This window comes from Xiphophorus maculatus, chromosome 8 (assembly GCF_002775205.1).
Source record: "Xiphophorus maculatus strain JP 163 A chromosome 8, X_maculatus-5.0-male, whole genome shotgun sequence".
In the NCBI taxonomy this organism is placed as follows: Eukaryota; Metazoa; Chordata; class Actinopteri; order Cyprinodontiformes; family Poeciliidae; genus Xiphophorus; species Xiphophorus maculatus.
The window spans coordinates 27695673-27709066 of record NC_036450.1 but is presented as its reverse complement, the minus strand read 5'-3'; the positions used below and the strand labels follow the sequence as shown (position 1 = coordinate 27709066).

At 38.1% G+C, this 13394-nt stretch overlaps 2 protein-coding genes across 5 annotated transcripts in view; one reads left to right on the top strand and one right to left on the bottom strand.

Annotated features, from left to right (window-relative positions):
- The window catches only part of slc12a2 (solute carrier family 12 member 2), a 77621-nt gene extending 69650 nt beyond the window's left edge, over positions 1-7971 (top strand). For all 4 annotated transcript variants that reach the window (XM_023337719.1, XM_023337717.1, XM_023337718.1 and 1 more), the window contains 4 exons: positions 824-910; positions 1930-2065; positions 3714-3781; positions 3913-7971. In XM_023337719.1, the coding sequence (XP_023193487.1) occupies positions 824-910; positions 1930-2065; positions 3714-3781; positions 3913-4048 (427 nt within the window). In that variant the 3' untranslated portion in view covers positions 4049-7971. The remainder of the gene's footprint in view (positions 1-823; positions 911-1929; positions 2066-3713; positions 3782-3912) is intronic.
- Positions 7972-9457: 1486 nt separating this feature from the next.
- Positions 9458-13304, bottom strand: kiaa1024l (KIAA1024 like). The gene is made up of 3 exons (XM_023338658.1): positions 12500-13304; positions 11870-12118; positions 9458-10391 (listed from the first exon to the last, which is right to left on the bottom strand). Exons 1-3 carry the CDS (start codon positions 12644-12646, stop codon positions 10197-10199), a joined length of 591 nt encoding a protein of 196 aa, XP_023194426.1. The 5' UTR covers positions 12647-13304; the 3' UTR covers positions 9458-10196.
- Positions 13305-13394: the final 90 nt, after the last annotated feature.

Sequence of the window (13394 nt, the reverse complement as noted above, 5' to 3'; positions counted from 1 at the left end):
AAAAAAAGAAATCTTAGCAACATTGATCCACATTATGCTAACCAGAAAAACATAAACATCTATAAATTACCGCAGTGTTCATAAATGATATGATTATCATTTATGCAAAAAACAAATGATAGCAGGAAAAAGTAAACAGTGAAACAGAACAGAGCGCCATGGAAGCTAAGAGCAATAAAACACACTGACCAACAGCTTACCTGCCATCTGAAAAATCTTCTGAACTGTTACTTGAGATGGAGAATTCGGCCTAGCTTTACTGTTAACCTGCAGTTGTCGCCATCAACACAAAACCTTTCTATCAGGGGAAATTCACAATGACTCGTTTGGTGGAAATTTTGTGCAAATCAGATTTCATTTGGGCATACATTATTAAGGAAAGTAGGCTTTGATGATACAATTCTTTATAGATCATTTTTAGATTTTTTTTACCCTCCACATTTGGGAAGGTGCCCCAGCGTGCACTAGGGACCACCCATCACTGTTTGTTTCCATTCTGGTTGTGTGCTGTGTGAGGGGTTCTCTCAAGCTGAAATTGTGAAAAAAGAAAGTAGACAGGAGCTACAGACTGGGTGCTACCACTGTAAAGTTGCTATGCCAACTGTCAGTGTAAAGACATGAAATATTCAACATGTGCATTATTAGCTGTTGATGGCAGAGAAATAATAACACGAAAGTGCTGTGCAGCACACCCGATGCCTCACTCTGTCAGGCATTCTGCTCCTTTGAAGTTAGTGCAGAAATAAATGAGCTCCAGTTCCAGGTGAACTCTGCGGCTCTGAGCAATAAAACACAAAACCTACAATGACTTTTTTTTTTGCAGGATGGCAACTCTACTGAGCAAGTTCAGAATAGACTTCTCTGACATCACCGTGCTGGGGGACATCAACACCAAGCCCAAGAAGGAACAGTAAGTTTGTCCTTTCAGTCGTTTTCATGTCATCCTCACCATCATCTCGCCTTCCTCTGAGAACATTTCACCTGTACTTGACTAGGTCACTTCTAAAGTCTGGCTCTACTTTCAAAGTCTCATCCACTCAATATTTTCTGGAGATGCAAACTTTGAAATAAATAGAGTTTTTGTATTATGATTGACCTTTATATTTTAGAGTTTCTAAAAGATGCTTTAGGACTGAATGAGTTAAAGCCAAGTTAAAAACTGGGCAACAATAAAGGCAACATCAAACATGTGCTTGATATCAGCTGATCAATAGTTTTCCCTCGACATTCTGCAGGTTGTTCACATAAATGGGGACAGAAGAGGCTTTTTAAACATTTAGAATGTCAAACATATACATTATTTTTGTTCCCATTGAGGTCACAGAGAGAATCACATAAACGTGGAGAAAAAAACAACACATTTCTCTGAAAAACAGGAACACATTTTTGTCTTCTTTTAGGTATTTGTTGTTCAGAATGTTTTTAAACCTAGTGTGTTAGAAGTAAGTTTCATTAGAAAATGTTCAGCTCACTGTTGCCATCTGGTGGTGAAAATATATCATCATTGATTACCAGCAAAGGGGTATTTTGACAACAAGCTCAAACTAATCTTTGGATGCTCCAGAATTCCTAATTGTAAAAAAGTGTGACAGAATATATTTCATGTCAGTGTTTCTTGCTTTTTAAAGATTCAAATGCCAGCTTTCCCTCCCTCCTGTTTTCACTTATTATTTTAAGTTGGGCTTCTAAGGGACATCAAAAAGCAGCAGATTGGTTTCCTGTCCGTTATGTTTGTTGACATGGGTGAAGACTTATCACTGCTCATATATGATTATTTAAACCTACATCCTAAGAATATCATCCAATCCCACTCAGAAGCCAGTGTGACTTTTTTGTTGTACAGATGTCACGTTCTGGAAACTGTGGCTGTACCATGAAGTCTGCGGCTTATATCATGTTGTTAACCACAAATTCTGTGTTCTGACTCAGTGTGGCAACCTTTGAGGAGATGGTTGAACCTTATCGGCTGAAGGAAGACAACATGGAACTGGAGGCAGCTGAGAGGTTGAAAAACAGTGAACCCTGGAGGATCACAGACAATGAGCTGGAACTGTACCGCGCCAAGGTCTGCAGCACACATGATTCACTGGTTTGGAAGGAAAATGCTGCAATAATATTTTATTTCGTTATTTTACCATGCAAAAGTATTTGCATGGTAAAATAGAATGATGCAGTGATTCACTCTGAGCAGTACACTCAGCTGCAGTACACTGCTGAGCAGTACACTCAGCATGCTGCTTCTATGTCATCTCAAACACAGTGAGGTCCTGGTGAAGCTTGACACTAACTTTTAACGTCACCAATCCGGTCACAAAATCAAGCTTACGCAATCAAATCTTGGTCAACATTCTGCAGGAATATGTCACATGACTTTAACCCAGTTAAAGCAGAATATCATCAGATAAAAACTTACCTGATCAATGACAGCATTCAGACATCAGAAGGTTTCTGATTCATGCCAGTCCCAGGGTTTCCCCCAGGAAACTAGCTAAGCCCGGTGGTTTAAATGTAAGATTTTAAGGAGCTGGCAAAGTTTACTTAAGAACAATCTTCATAGTTGGATTGTTTGGTTACCACAATCTGATGCTATGAGTTTAATCTTTAAGTTTAAGCTCCGTTTGTTCACAAATACATCTCAGGAACTACAATTATCACTTTTACGGTTGGCCAAATAAACTAGAACCCCTCTCCCAGAATTTACTAAATCCATGTGAAATGCTGTTAGTGGTGCTGATGTTTTTAGCAGCAAGAAGGGCCCTTAAATCAAATTCTGCTCAAGGCCTCATGCAGCCTTGGACCGGCCCTGCATGATGAGAAATCTGCTGCACTGCACATCTCTCTGCTGGACACAGAGGGACAAATGGAAGATTTCATTCATGTGGCTTTAGTAGCTCTTCCATTTCATGTCTATTGAGTTTCAGAGACATAGACTGTTTTGGTTGCCTGTGCTTTAGGGAAAAAGTTTTTCTGATTTCCGCGCGCAGCATTGCTGCCTCACTAAGTTGACAAAACATTTGATATGGTGCCCGTTCAATGCATCGTGTCACTCAAAAAATAAGAAGAAAAAAATAAAGCCAGCATGATGCGCAATTATGAGGCAATCTGCACCAAGGTAAACTTCAGGGATCAAACCGCGACAGTGTGCGAGGCGGTGTGACTGGTGTGTGCTCTCGGCTTCATGCCCCGATCAACTATCAGGAACAATTCTGCTCTGCCAGTGATGTGCTCAATGCTTGCAGTATGGCTTATTTAAAACAAATAAATAAAGGATTGTGATTTTTTTTTTTCTTCTTGTGTATAGTAAAAGTAAAAACAAGAAACGCTTAGCCTGGGGGAAAAAGGGCGTGTAAAGCCTGGCAACCCACCTAACTTGTAATATACTGCCTGCAGTCACAGCTGTTCTCGGTTCTAGCTGCTAAAGTCACTGCAAAGCTTCAAACTAAATCATAAGCTGTCAGTTGTTTTCTTGACGTCTTCACATGATACACTGACATTTGAAGAGCCTGGATGATTGTTGTATTTACAGATCATTCTACAACAATGACCGCAGCTTATGCAATTAGCAGAGAAAACATAAAGGAGTACAGCATCAAAAAGGCATGATGAAATGCATCTGTTTCCATCTGTGAGATTGTCCTGCCCCCCACACCCTGAGTCTGAGTGGGGGGATCTAGAGGAATGTTTTCCAACTGTGTGTTGTATTTGTTCTCCAGACCAATCGTCAGATCAGGCTCAATGAGCTACTGAAGGAACACTCCAGCACTGCCAACCTCATCGTCATGTAAGCCAGCATTCACCATTGATTGTCGGTTGTAGCACCACTTCATGAATGTGACAGTGTGTCCATTCCAACGCTGTAGCCCAAGTATGAAAGAACTAGATCTTTGTTTTAACTGTTATTCCTCTCTCCAGGAGTCTGCCATTAGCTCGGAAGGGCGCAGTCTCTAGTGCCCTCTATATGGCCTGGCTGGAGGTGCTGTCTAAGGACCTGCCTCCCATCCTCCTCGTGCGTGGCAACCATCAGAGTGTCCTCACCTTCTATTCTTAGTGTTAGCACAGGGAAAAATTCTGCGTCTTTAAGTCTCACATTCACTTCTGCGGCTGATAGCAAAGCCACACATGTTCCAGTTAAAGCCCAAAATAAAAGGTGCACCATCACACTCCAGAGACTGTAGAAAACACAGCCACTGTTGATCTAAAGAAGGAAGTGATACCGGTTGAGACGTTGATGAAGGAATTTTAGGGTTAGGGTGGAAATTATAGGTAAGGTTGCCCTCTTGGCTCCCTTCTTTTCTATTTATTCCAAATGTTCTGTTTTTTTGTAGCTTTAGTTTTTTTCAACTTTCGTGCATAAGTTGTCATTTCTGTTCACATTCTTTTCTCTCAGGCTGCAATTCAGGCATTCATTATATTTGTGGTTTTTTGTTCCTTATGGTATAGAATATCTTTTGAGGTTATTAGGACCAGTTGCCATGTCTGTTAGCAATAATCACCTAGTTTATTTGTTTTAGACATTGGAGAGAACCACACATTCTAAAGCCTTACAGATGTGCCTTTCGGTTGGATCTGATGAAATTAGTTGAATCTCTAATCAGATAAACAATATGATCCATATTATTGGTGGTTAAGTAATAATTTTAATGCATTTATGGTAACTCTTTCTTAGTTGAATCAGTTTAGCTTTGAGGGTTGATTGCATGAAGCCTTTCTGTCATTTGGTTTTTAGATTCATCTAATCTGCTTATGGTTCAAAACTCTGCTGGTCTTCCATTGTAAAGCTGTTGATCATTTTCAATAGCCTGTTATTGGACACAGTTGACCGTTTGGGTCCAGTGCCTGCATCAGATTGTATTTTATTTCAAATTAAACATGCCATTAGTTAGCAAAGATGTGAAGCTAATGATAATTAGCCTTGTTGGTTGGAAGCTGCTGAGTAATGTTTGTTTCTGTTCTTCCCTTCTAAAGACTATACTCTCTTCAACGACCTAATTAAAACCTTGCCTTAATGATGCTTTCCTTTCTCCAAAGCCAGTGGCTGTGTGATTTGTGGATAAATGTGGAAGCAATCCGTGGTTTGTCTTCAGTCTTAGCTCATTTGTTATGTAGATGCATCTGTAGTGTCGCTGAATTTGGTGTGCTCTGGTTTTTACTGCACATTGTTGTTGAAGTGCTCTGTCCACTGACTGTAATATTTGGCACTTATATACACTGTCATGTCAACCTACTGGGCTCCATCAGGCTGCACTGTGGACTGTTTCCTCCTGTTCTCACAGAGCTCACACCTCCCCACATCCAGAAAATGTCTTGACTGAGCGTGAAGATGTACCTCTATGCATTTGAGCGGGTGAGCTGAAGTTCTAGTCCAGTGGTTTTCTGTGCAGAGGAGCCTTGCTTCATTTGATGGGAACCTTCAACACATCCTCCATTGGCTCCAAGCAGCAGTACCATGGTTCCATTAAAAGCCATATAGAACTTCCCTGCTCTGAGGTGTGAAAAATAGGTCAGATGTAGAACACAAAGCTCGAATAGAACTGTAATTTATGCTTGGAGAAGTAAAATTTGGCTGATTTTTAAAGGTTTTTACAAAATAAACTTAATAAATGGACATCTATTGCTTATGCGGTCATTAGAAGTCAATAAGTACAGTTTTAATGGTGTACTTCTGCTGTCAAATTAAAAAATAGATTAGATCAGGAATAGACTTAGTTTAGAGTGAGGCGATACCTTTCAGCTCAAATTCTGAGTAAATGTTGACTAAAGTAAATAAGTCCATTTGATTAAGAAATAAGAGAATTGATGTGACTTTGCAGATTGTTCGACTATAGAAAGTGATTTAGGTCTTCATATTTGCAAGTCAGATGAACAGCTCCTAATTTTGCTGATCAATGTAGTTTTAGATAAAGAGATGGCTTTCATCAGTAAAGTCGAGTTCAATTCTGTTTTGATTTACTCTTCAAGTCGTGTGTTCTTTTTTTTTAAACAAGTTTAATATTCACCTTGTAGCTCCCTTATAATCAGTCATTGATTGTATGCAATTTATGAAGAAGAATGTCAACCAATGCTTAGGTTAGTGGAATGTAATGTATGTATAATGAAGTCCGGCTTCTGAGTGAGCAGATGTTTTTTTTTTGATTGCTCATTTTCATGTATTTAATTTTCCACATAGACAGCAATAAGACTAGTTCTTTATCACTCATCCTTCTGTGGACAAAGTGTTCCAGACACTTTGTCCTGAGAAATCATCAAAGCACCTGTACCATTATTATACCCATCTGAAGAAGTGAGAGAGGATGTTCCTGATTGTCTAAGGAAAACTTTCCAATGTTGAAGACAAGATTAAGGTGGTTTCTTTCTGTTTGGGGGGACAAACTTCCCAGCTCATTTTCTTGTGTTTGGGGAAGCTGTAGGAAGCATTCCCACTCTGAGGACTGTTCTATCAAAGTGGAATGTTGTAGACCTTTCAGAATTAGTTTTAAGTTTGTTTAAAAATCAGGTTTTCTCTCAAAGATGCAGCTCACAAAATGTGTTCTTCACTGGTCTTAGTGATACATCTGTCCTTCATTCATATCCCCACAAATCCAAACTATTGTAAAGCCAAGACACCCATTACCAAACAGTACAGCAGGTCCATTGTGTAGTGCAGTTGTGGTACTAAACAGCATACAATAACTGCATTCACATTTTCAAATGTAATGATATTGATTGATTGATACTGTCATGGAACCAACAGCTCAAACAGCAATAGTAACAACTCCAATTATATTATTTATAGTTTTTCCAAACATAATCAAGTTTATCCTTATGACCACAAGTCAGTTCTTATCAATCATTTTCCCCAGTTATCATAAGCAGTATGATAATTATCCATCCCAGGCAGCTGCTGTACACTTCAGGCTATTTTGAGCTGTTAATGGTGAATTCTATAAATGTCCATTGAGCCTTCAATATGAACTAACTGAAGAATATACAAATAAATGCACAGAACAAGCTGGACTTTATTTAAGCCTGTACTCAGAGAAATTAGCTTTGATGTTTGAAATCACTTTTGTGTACTAAACAGAATAAAGATGTGACTTTATGTTCATTGCCATACTGTGAGCCATCACTCTCCCTTCTGTTCTAGAGCAACACTGAAGAAACCATGCACACACATTATTCTGTATTTGTATGTTAAAGAAAATATATAAACCTATATTCAGCATATACACATACATATACCTGTCAGTCTGACCTATAGGAAATCTTTGTCTTTGATATGTCACATTTTGACCAAAATATAACTTTTACAAATAGTTCGGGTTTGTGCCTATTGATTTGATCGGTTCTCTTTATTAATAGGTTATAAAGAATATTGGAGAATATTCCACAGATCAGAAGTCATTTGTTAATATTTCAGATTTAAGGCAGCGTTTCTGAGATCATAATCCACTGTTATTCTTTCTTAGCCTGATCCCTGTCACCTGCTCATTCCAGAACCAAAGTGACTTAATAAGATTTCCAACATAATAAAGTAATCGCAATCCTAAAAACCTGCGGACATTGGCCTCCTTTTCACTAACATGGCCTAACCTGTAAATAATCTTCATAGTCTAATAATGTTTCATTTAGTATGAAGAAAGTATTTATTTTAGATCTGGAATTTCTTTTTCTGTTTTTCTTGTGTAATATTTTGGACTCAGTACAACATTTATTTGCATGGTTTTCTGTTAGTATTCTTGCCTTTTAATTTTAGCTAAATTTTATTTTTTGACTATCTTTTCAATGCCTTTTGAGACAACGACCTGGTTAAGATTAAAAAAAAGCAATGCCAAGCTTTGACAAACATGGATGGAATCAACCTGGCTGGTTGAAGTAGTAATGATTTGATTCACTGTACTGTTAACAGTCACAGATATGCTTTTTCTAACATTTTAACAGTTATGATTACAAATACTTTGTATATCTTTATTGCAATAAATGAATCAAATGAAATATGTTTTTGGTTTGTGTTTTTGAATCATACACCATGTTCCAAATTATTATGCAAGTGATATTTTCTCAGATTTTCCTAAATGGTCAATGCAAATGATGGTCAGGATAATTTTCAAGTCATGAAGTATTACAGTATAAATCAAATTTTATTGAACAAACAACCCAATGAGAGGTTTTTCATTTATTTTCTAAAAAAAAAAAAACAAAAAAAAAACCCTCAAAATGCACTGTTCCAAATTATTATGCACAGCAGATTTTCTAAACATTTTATGGATTATAGAGAACTGCAAACGGTCACTCTTTAAATGTGAAGTATTTAGTGGTTACATGTACTAAAATCAAAAGCTATTTCAATCAAAAACATCTTAACAGACCGAGTTACATGTTAACATAGGAGCCCTTCTTTGATATCACAGCACAATTCTTGATCCATTGAACTTGTGAGTTTGTGGAAAGTTTCTGCTTGAATTTCTTTGCAGGATGTCAGAAAACCTTCCTAGAGCTGCTGTTTTGATATGAACTGCATTCCACCCTCAGATCTTCTGCTTGAGGAAACTCCAAAGGTTCTCAATAGGGTTGAGGTCAGAGGAGGATGGTGACCACACCATGAGTTTATCCCCTTTCATGCCCATAGCAGCCAATGACACAGTGGTATTCCTTGCAGCATGAGATGGTGCACTGTCATGCATGAAGATGATTTTGCTATGGAAGGTATGGCTCTTCTTTTTGAACAATGAAAGAAAGTGATCAGTCAGAAAGTCCATATACTTTGCTGAGGTCATTTTCACACCTTCGGGGACTCTGAAGGGGCCGACCAGCTCTGTCCCCATGAGTTCGGCCTAAAAAATGACTCCACCACCTCCTTGCTGACGTCACATCAGGACGTGGTGGCCATCCACCAACAATCCACTGCTGCGTCCATCTGGACCATCCAGGGTTGCACAGCAGTCATCAGTGAACAAGTCTGTTTGAAAATTAATCTTCATGTACGGCTGGGCCCACTGTAACCATTTCTGCTTGTGAGCTCTGGTTAGGGGTGGGCGAATAGTACACAACAGGCCTCTGGAGGATCCTCCACCTTGGGGTTCCAGAGGCACCAGCAGTTTCAAATAACTGTTTGCTGCTTTGGGCGGCAAACAGTTTTAACAGCATTTTAACAGCTGCTCTCTTAATCTGATGAATTTGTCTAACAGAAACCTTCCTCATTATGTCTTTATCTGCACAAACCCATCTTTGTTCTGAATCAGTCACAAATCTCTTCACAGTATAGTAACGCTTTAGCTTTTGTTAAATATCTAATGTTTTTATATCTTGTCATATGGCACTACACTATCTGATGATTTTCGTCAGCAGAGAGATCCTTTCTCTTTCCCATATTGCTTGAAACCTGTGGCCTGCTTAATAATATGGAACTCTTAAGCAGATTTCCTTTAATTGAGCTTACCATACAAACTAATCAACCAGCTCTCTGAAATTAATTATAGTGATTCAAAGAGCCCTGAGACCCAATATCATCTATGAATTTAATAGCACAGCAAAAAATTTTATCTTTATGACACTTAAATAGAAATTTGCATAATAATTGTCCTTTTAAAATGAAGGCAGCCAGATTAGTCGTTATAAGCATTGGTTATGTGTTTGTCTAAAGCACATAACTCTTCATCCTACATGCAGGAGGAAAAGTTGACTACCATTGCGTTTCTTGCATGCAAGTAATAAAACATTTAGACTAGAATAGATTCTATTATCCTTTACAATATAATATGTATTGTGTGCTTTTGTCATTTTTGCCAAGTACGATCATTTTACATATGACCTGTTGAAAATAACATATTCACTCATCCTTCAGTCAGGAGCAAAATTTTCAGAAGATTGCAGCAAGCTGACCTTCAAAAACTTTAAAATGTCCATAAGTTTTAGTTTTGAGAAAAATGTAATTTCCTGTAAGATGGGGTGTGTAAGTTTAATGCAGATAGATGCCTTTTACAGTTTTGTATGACTAGATGTTTTACAAAATTTTTATTTTAATTTCATAGCAAGTAGGACCACAATCACCCATATTCTTTATGATTAAAAAAAGCCAATCATTACCTCCAAAATATTTTATATTTTGGAGGTAATGATTTTGATCTTATTGGTAGATAGTTTGGACACTGAATCACTGACAGCCCCTATTGTCTTTTAGAGTAGATGACGCAGATTATGGCACGATTTTTGCATCCAATTCAGTTCTGTTGTAAAACTACAATAGGCACTATTATGACGATAAGAGAAGCACAAATCAGCAAAATTATTGAGAGAACAATTTTGGAAAGTCTTTTTCTCTTGTGCTCTGCTTCTTTTCTCTTGAGCAGAGAGTCAAATCCTGGAGTGTACAGGTCTTCAAGCCAGAAGTCCAACTCCTTGGGTGTTTTTGTGTCCTATATTGGGGGACAAAAAAGTGAAAACCAATCGTCATTTTCTCAGTGATTTTCTACTAATTTCATAGTAATTTCTTCCTGGGAATTTTAACCAACCGAACAACAGAAGCAAAAAGGAAAACAATTTATCCTTTTTGGCAAGGGGTTGTGATTTATGTTTTTAAACTCCTTTTTAAACTGTCTATTTTACATATCTGACAAGTGTTGCACTTGCTTAGTTTTTTTTTTTTGGTTTATGCTAAAAAAAAATTAAAAAACTCAGCTAAACATTAAACATTTGATGCACATCTGGACTGAGAATGGTTCAAAGGAGCATTAAATCAAGCCATCTACATTAAACAGAAGAAGTGAAGACATGCGGCAAATATCGTCGGATCCGGGAGTCGAACCCGCGACGGCCGCGTCGAGGACTCAAGGCCTCCAAATATGGGTCGCGCTAACCACTACCACTAGAAGTGCTGGAGTTAGTCCACGTTGACTCCACTTTGACATTTACCTATGCAGTCTAGAGATAGGCCAAATGACCTGAAGGATTGCTTTTGTTCTGTAAATAAGGCCATTACCTTATAAGTACCCTGGTAATGGCCTCAACGCATCTCACAGTTGCACAATTGTTCCTTAGACTTCGACTTCGACTTAGACTGGATAATGCAGCACAACATCAGCTGCAAAAGGTCACATCTCTCCAAAAACACTTCATGTATGCTTCAAAACTAGACTGAAGAGCATTACCTACAGGAGATCTGATCTCCTGTTGGTATCATAGATACCCACCCCCAACATGGACTATTCACACTCCTACCTTCTGGCCTGACGGTAAACGACCACATTTACAATTGAAGAATGGATGCTAATTTGAGCCATCAGAGTCGTTGGTTCTTTTGGCACTGTTTCAGTAAGTCTGGAGAGAAATCAAAAACCTATGGCACGCCCATGTTCATGACTGTTGTCATGAAGTGACATTCAGTAAATAATGACACTTCTAATGCAAAATTGTTCTAAAATTTGCCTTGAAAGTCCATTGAAATGCTAACTTTGACAGTGTCATGCGAGTCTTACGCTCACCCCGTCAAATGAAGTGTTACCGAGAACTTCCATTTTACTGTCAGTCCTGCACTTTATATTTTATATTCATATTTATATTCATATTTTATACTGTATTTTATTTTATTCTGTAGTAACCTCACAACATTGGAACCTCAAAACACTGTCCTGAGCCGTATGCAACGAAATTTCGTTCTGTATACACCCTGTGGATGCAAAATGACAATAAAGTCAGTATAAGTCTAAGTTGCTTCCTAATTAAACATTTAGATGTGGTTCACAGGTGAAAAGCTGACTCAATGTGGTGGAAATGTTCTAAAGGTTGATCAAATGAGCTGACCTTTTATTGCCTTTGTTAAAAATGAACATATACAGTAGTTTATGATTATAAAGGCTACAAAATCCCTTATTTTCTGTCATTAACTGCAAAATACCTTCAAATAATCTAAGTTGCCATGGATAGTTTTTGTGTCATATTCTTTGATGGTCCAGGAAGGCTTAAATCTTCCGCCACTGTCCACCGTGTCGATGGATTTTAAATCCATGTAAAGAGGATTCCTTTTGATGTTATACTTCAGAGTTACTGGAGTTATATGCTTCTCCAGATATCTGTCCACAAGCACCACAGGACTGCCCTCTGAGTACGGAGGAATTTTTCTTCCATGTTGGGTTGTTTGTTCCCGCTGTCAGGAAAAAAAAGAAATAATTAATAAAAGAATTCTAAGAATAAAATTATTCTGAGAATAAAATCTTAACACTGCAGATTTTGTAGATTTTGCAGATTTACAAAGTAACCTAAACTTGAACTCCTAAACTATACCTTTTAATGTAGTTGAGGCAACAACAGAACTCTGTTAAATTACTGTTTTATCAGAATATGCTTGCATCTGACCTCATGCAATTACATGCAAGCTTAGCCTTTCTATACTTTAACAAATATTTAAATATTTATTAGTTAAAGTATAGAAAGACTTTAACTAATATAAGAACAATACATATTACACACAAAATCACTGTGCAGAAAGAGCATGCTGTAGAGTAATGGTAGCTCTGTTGTTCCATACCTGTAAATAGACCCGGTTCTGCCATCGTCTCTGACTGGAAACAAATGCTCCAACCTGGAACATGCCATGGGTAGCATCCAAAATGCCAACATCGAGCTGCAGAAACTTTTCAGGGTGATTGTTGTTGGGCAGAACAGAAATATCCATCTTTGGTTTGCTGCTCCATAAACAGTGACTGCTTTACCTGCCTGCAGCCTATTTCTGTACACATGCTCACTTTAGCTGGCAAACTTGCCAATTATTTATGAAAAGCAAGATATTTATGAAGCTGTATCACTTGCAGTTGGGGTAACCTAATCTTATCATTGAAGACAAAGAAGTAATACTGCCAAGAGAGAAGCAAAGACAGGGTGAGAGAGGGGAGCGTAAGCAAGGTCCACCCCATAGTGTCATGTTCACTCCTCCTGGATGAACACGTAGTGACAGTAGACAATCGCTTGCTTTGTGTCATTGACTTTACAGCAATCCCTCATGAGCATGTATGGAGAGGAAAAACTCCCATTTCAAAGGAAAAAACCTCCAACAGAACCGAAACCAGGCTCAGTACAATCAAAAATCTGCCAGAACCGACTAGAGGTTTGAGAAGACAGAGAAGATACACAAAGGAGAAACAGCTGAACTGATGTAGGAGTATTTTCTTTGTTAATGAAAATGTAGCCTAGTGGAAATTAAGACTTTACAATTTACCACCACTAGAGTGCACTGTAGGAACATCCCGGAAGTCTGTAGGAAGTCAAATGAAGCCAGTACGACGCTATTTTGTACGGTGGCCGACAGGTGCAAATGCGCAGCAAAAGAGAAAACATGCAAACAAAAAAAAAACACGCGCACAAATTAAATGCGGCAAGCAAAAAGCGAATAAAATGCAGCAAACAAAAAGAGAGACGCAAACAAA

Excerpts from the sequence above, each read along its gene's own strand:
- kiaa1024l (XM_023338658.1), bottom strand. The coding sequence starts at position 12,646 with ATGGATATTTCTGTTCTGCCCAACAACAATCACCCTGAAAAGTTTCTG. Across the intron at positions 12,119-12,499 it reads AGAACCGGGTCTATTTACAG|CGGGAACAAACAACCCAACA; the intron begins GTATGGAACAAC and ends TTTTCCTGACAG. Across the intron at positions 10,392-11,869 it reads GCAACTTAGATTATTTGAAG|GACACAAAAACACCCAAGGA; the intron begins GTATTTTGCAGT and ends CCCCCAATATAG.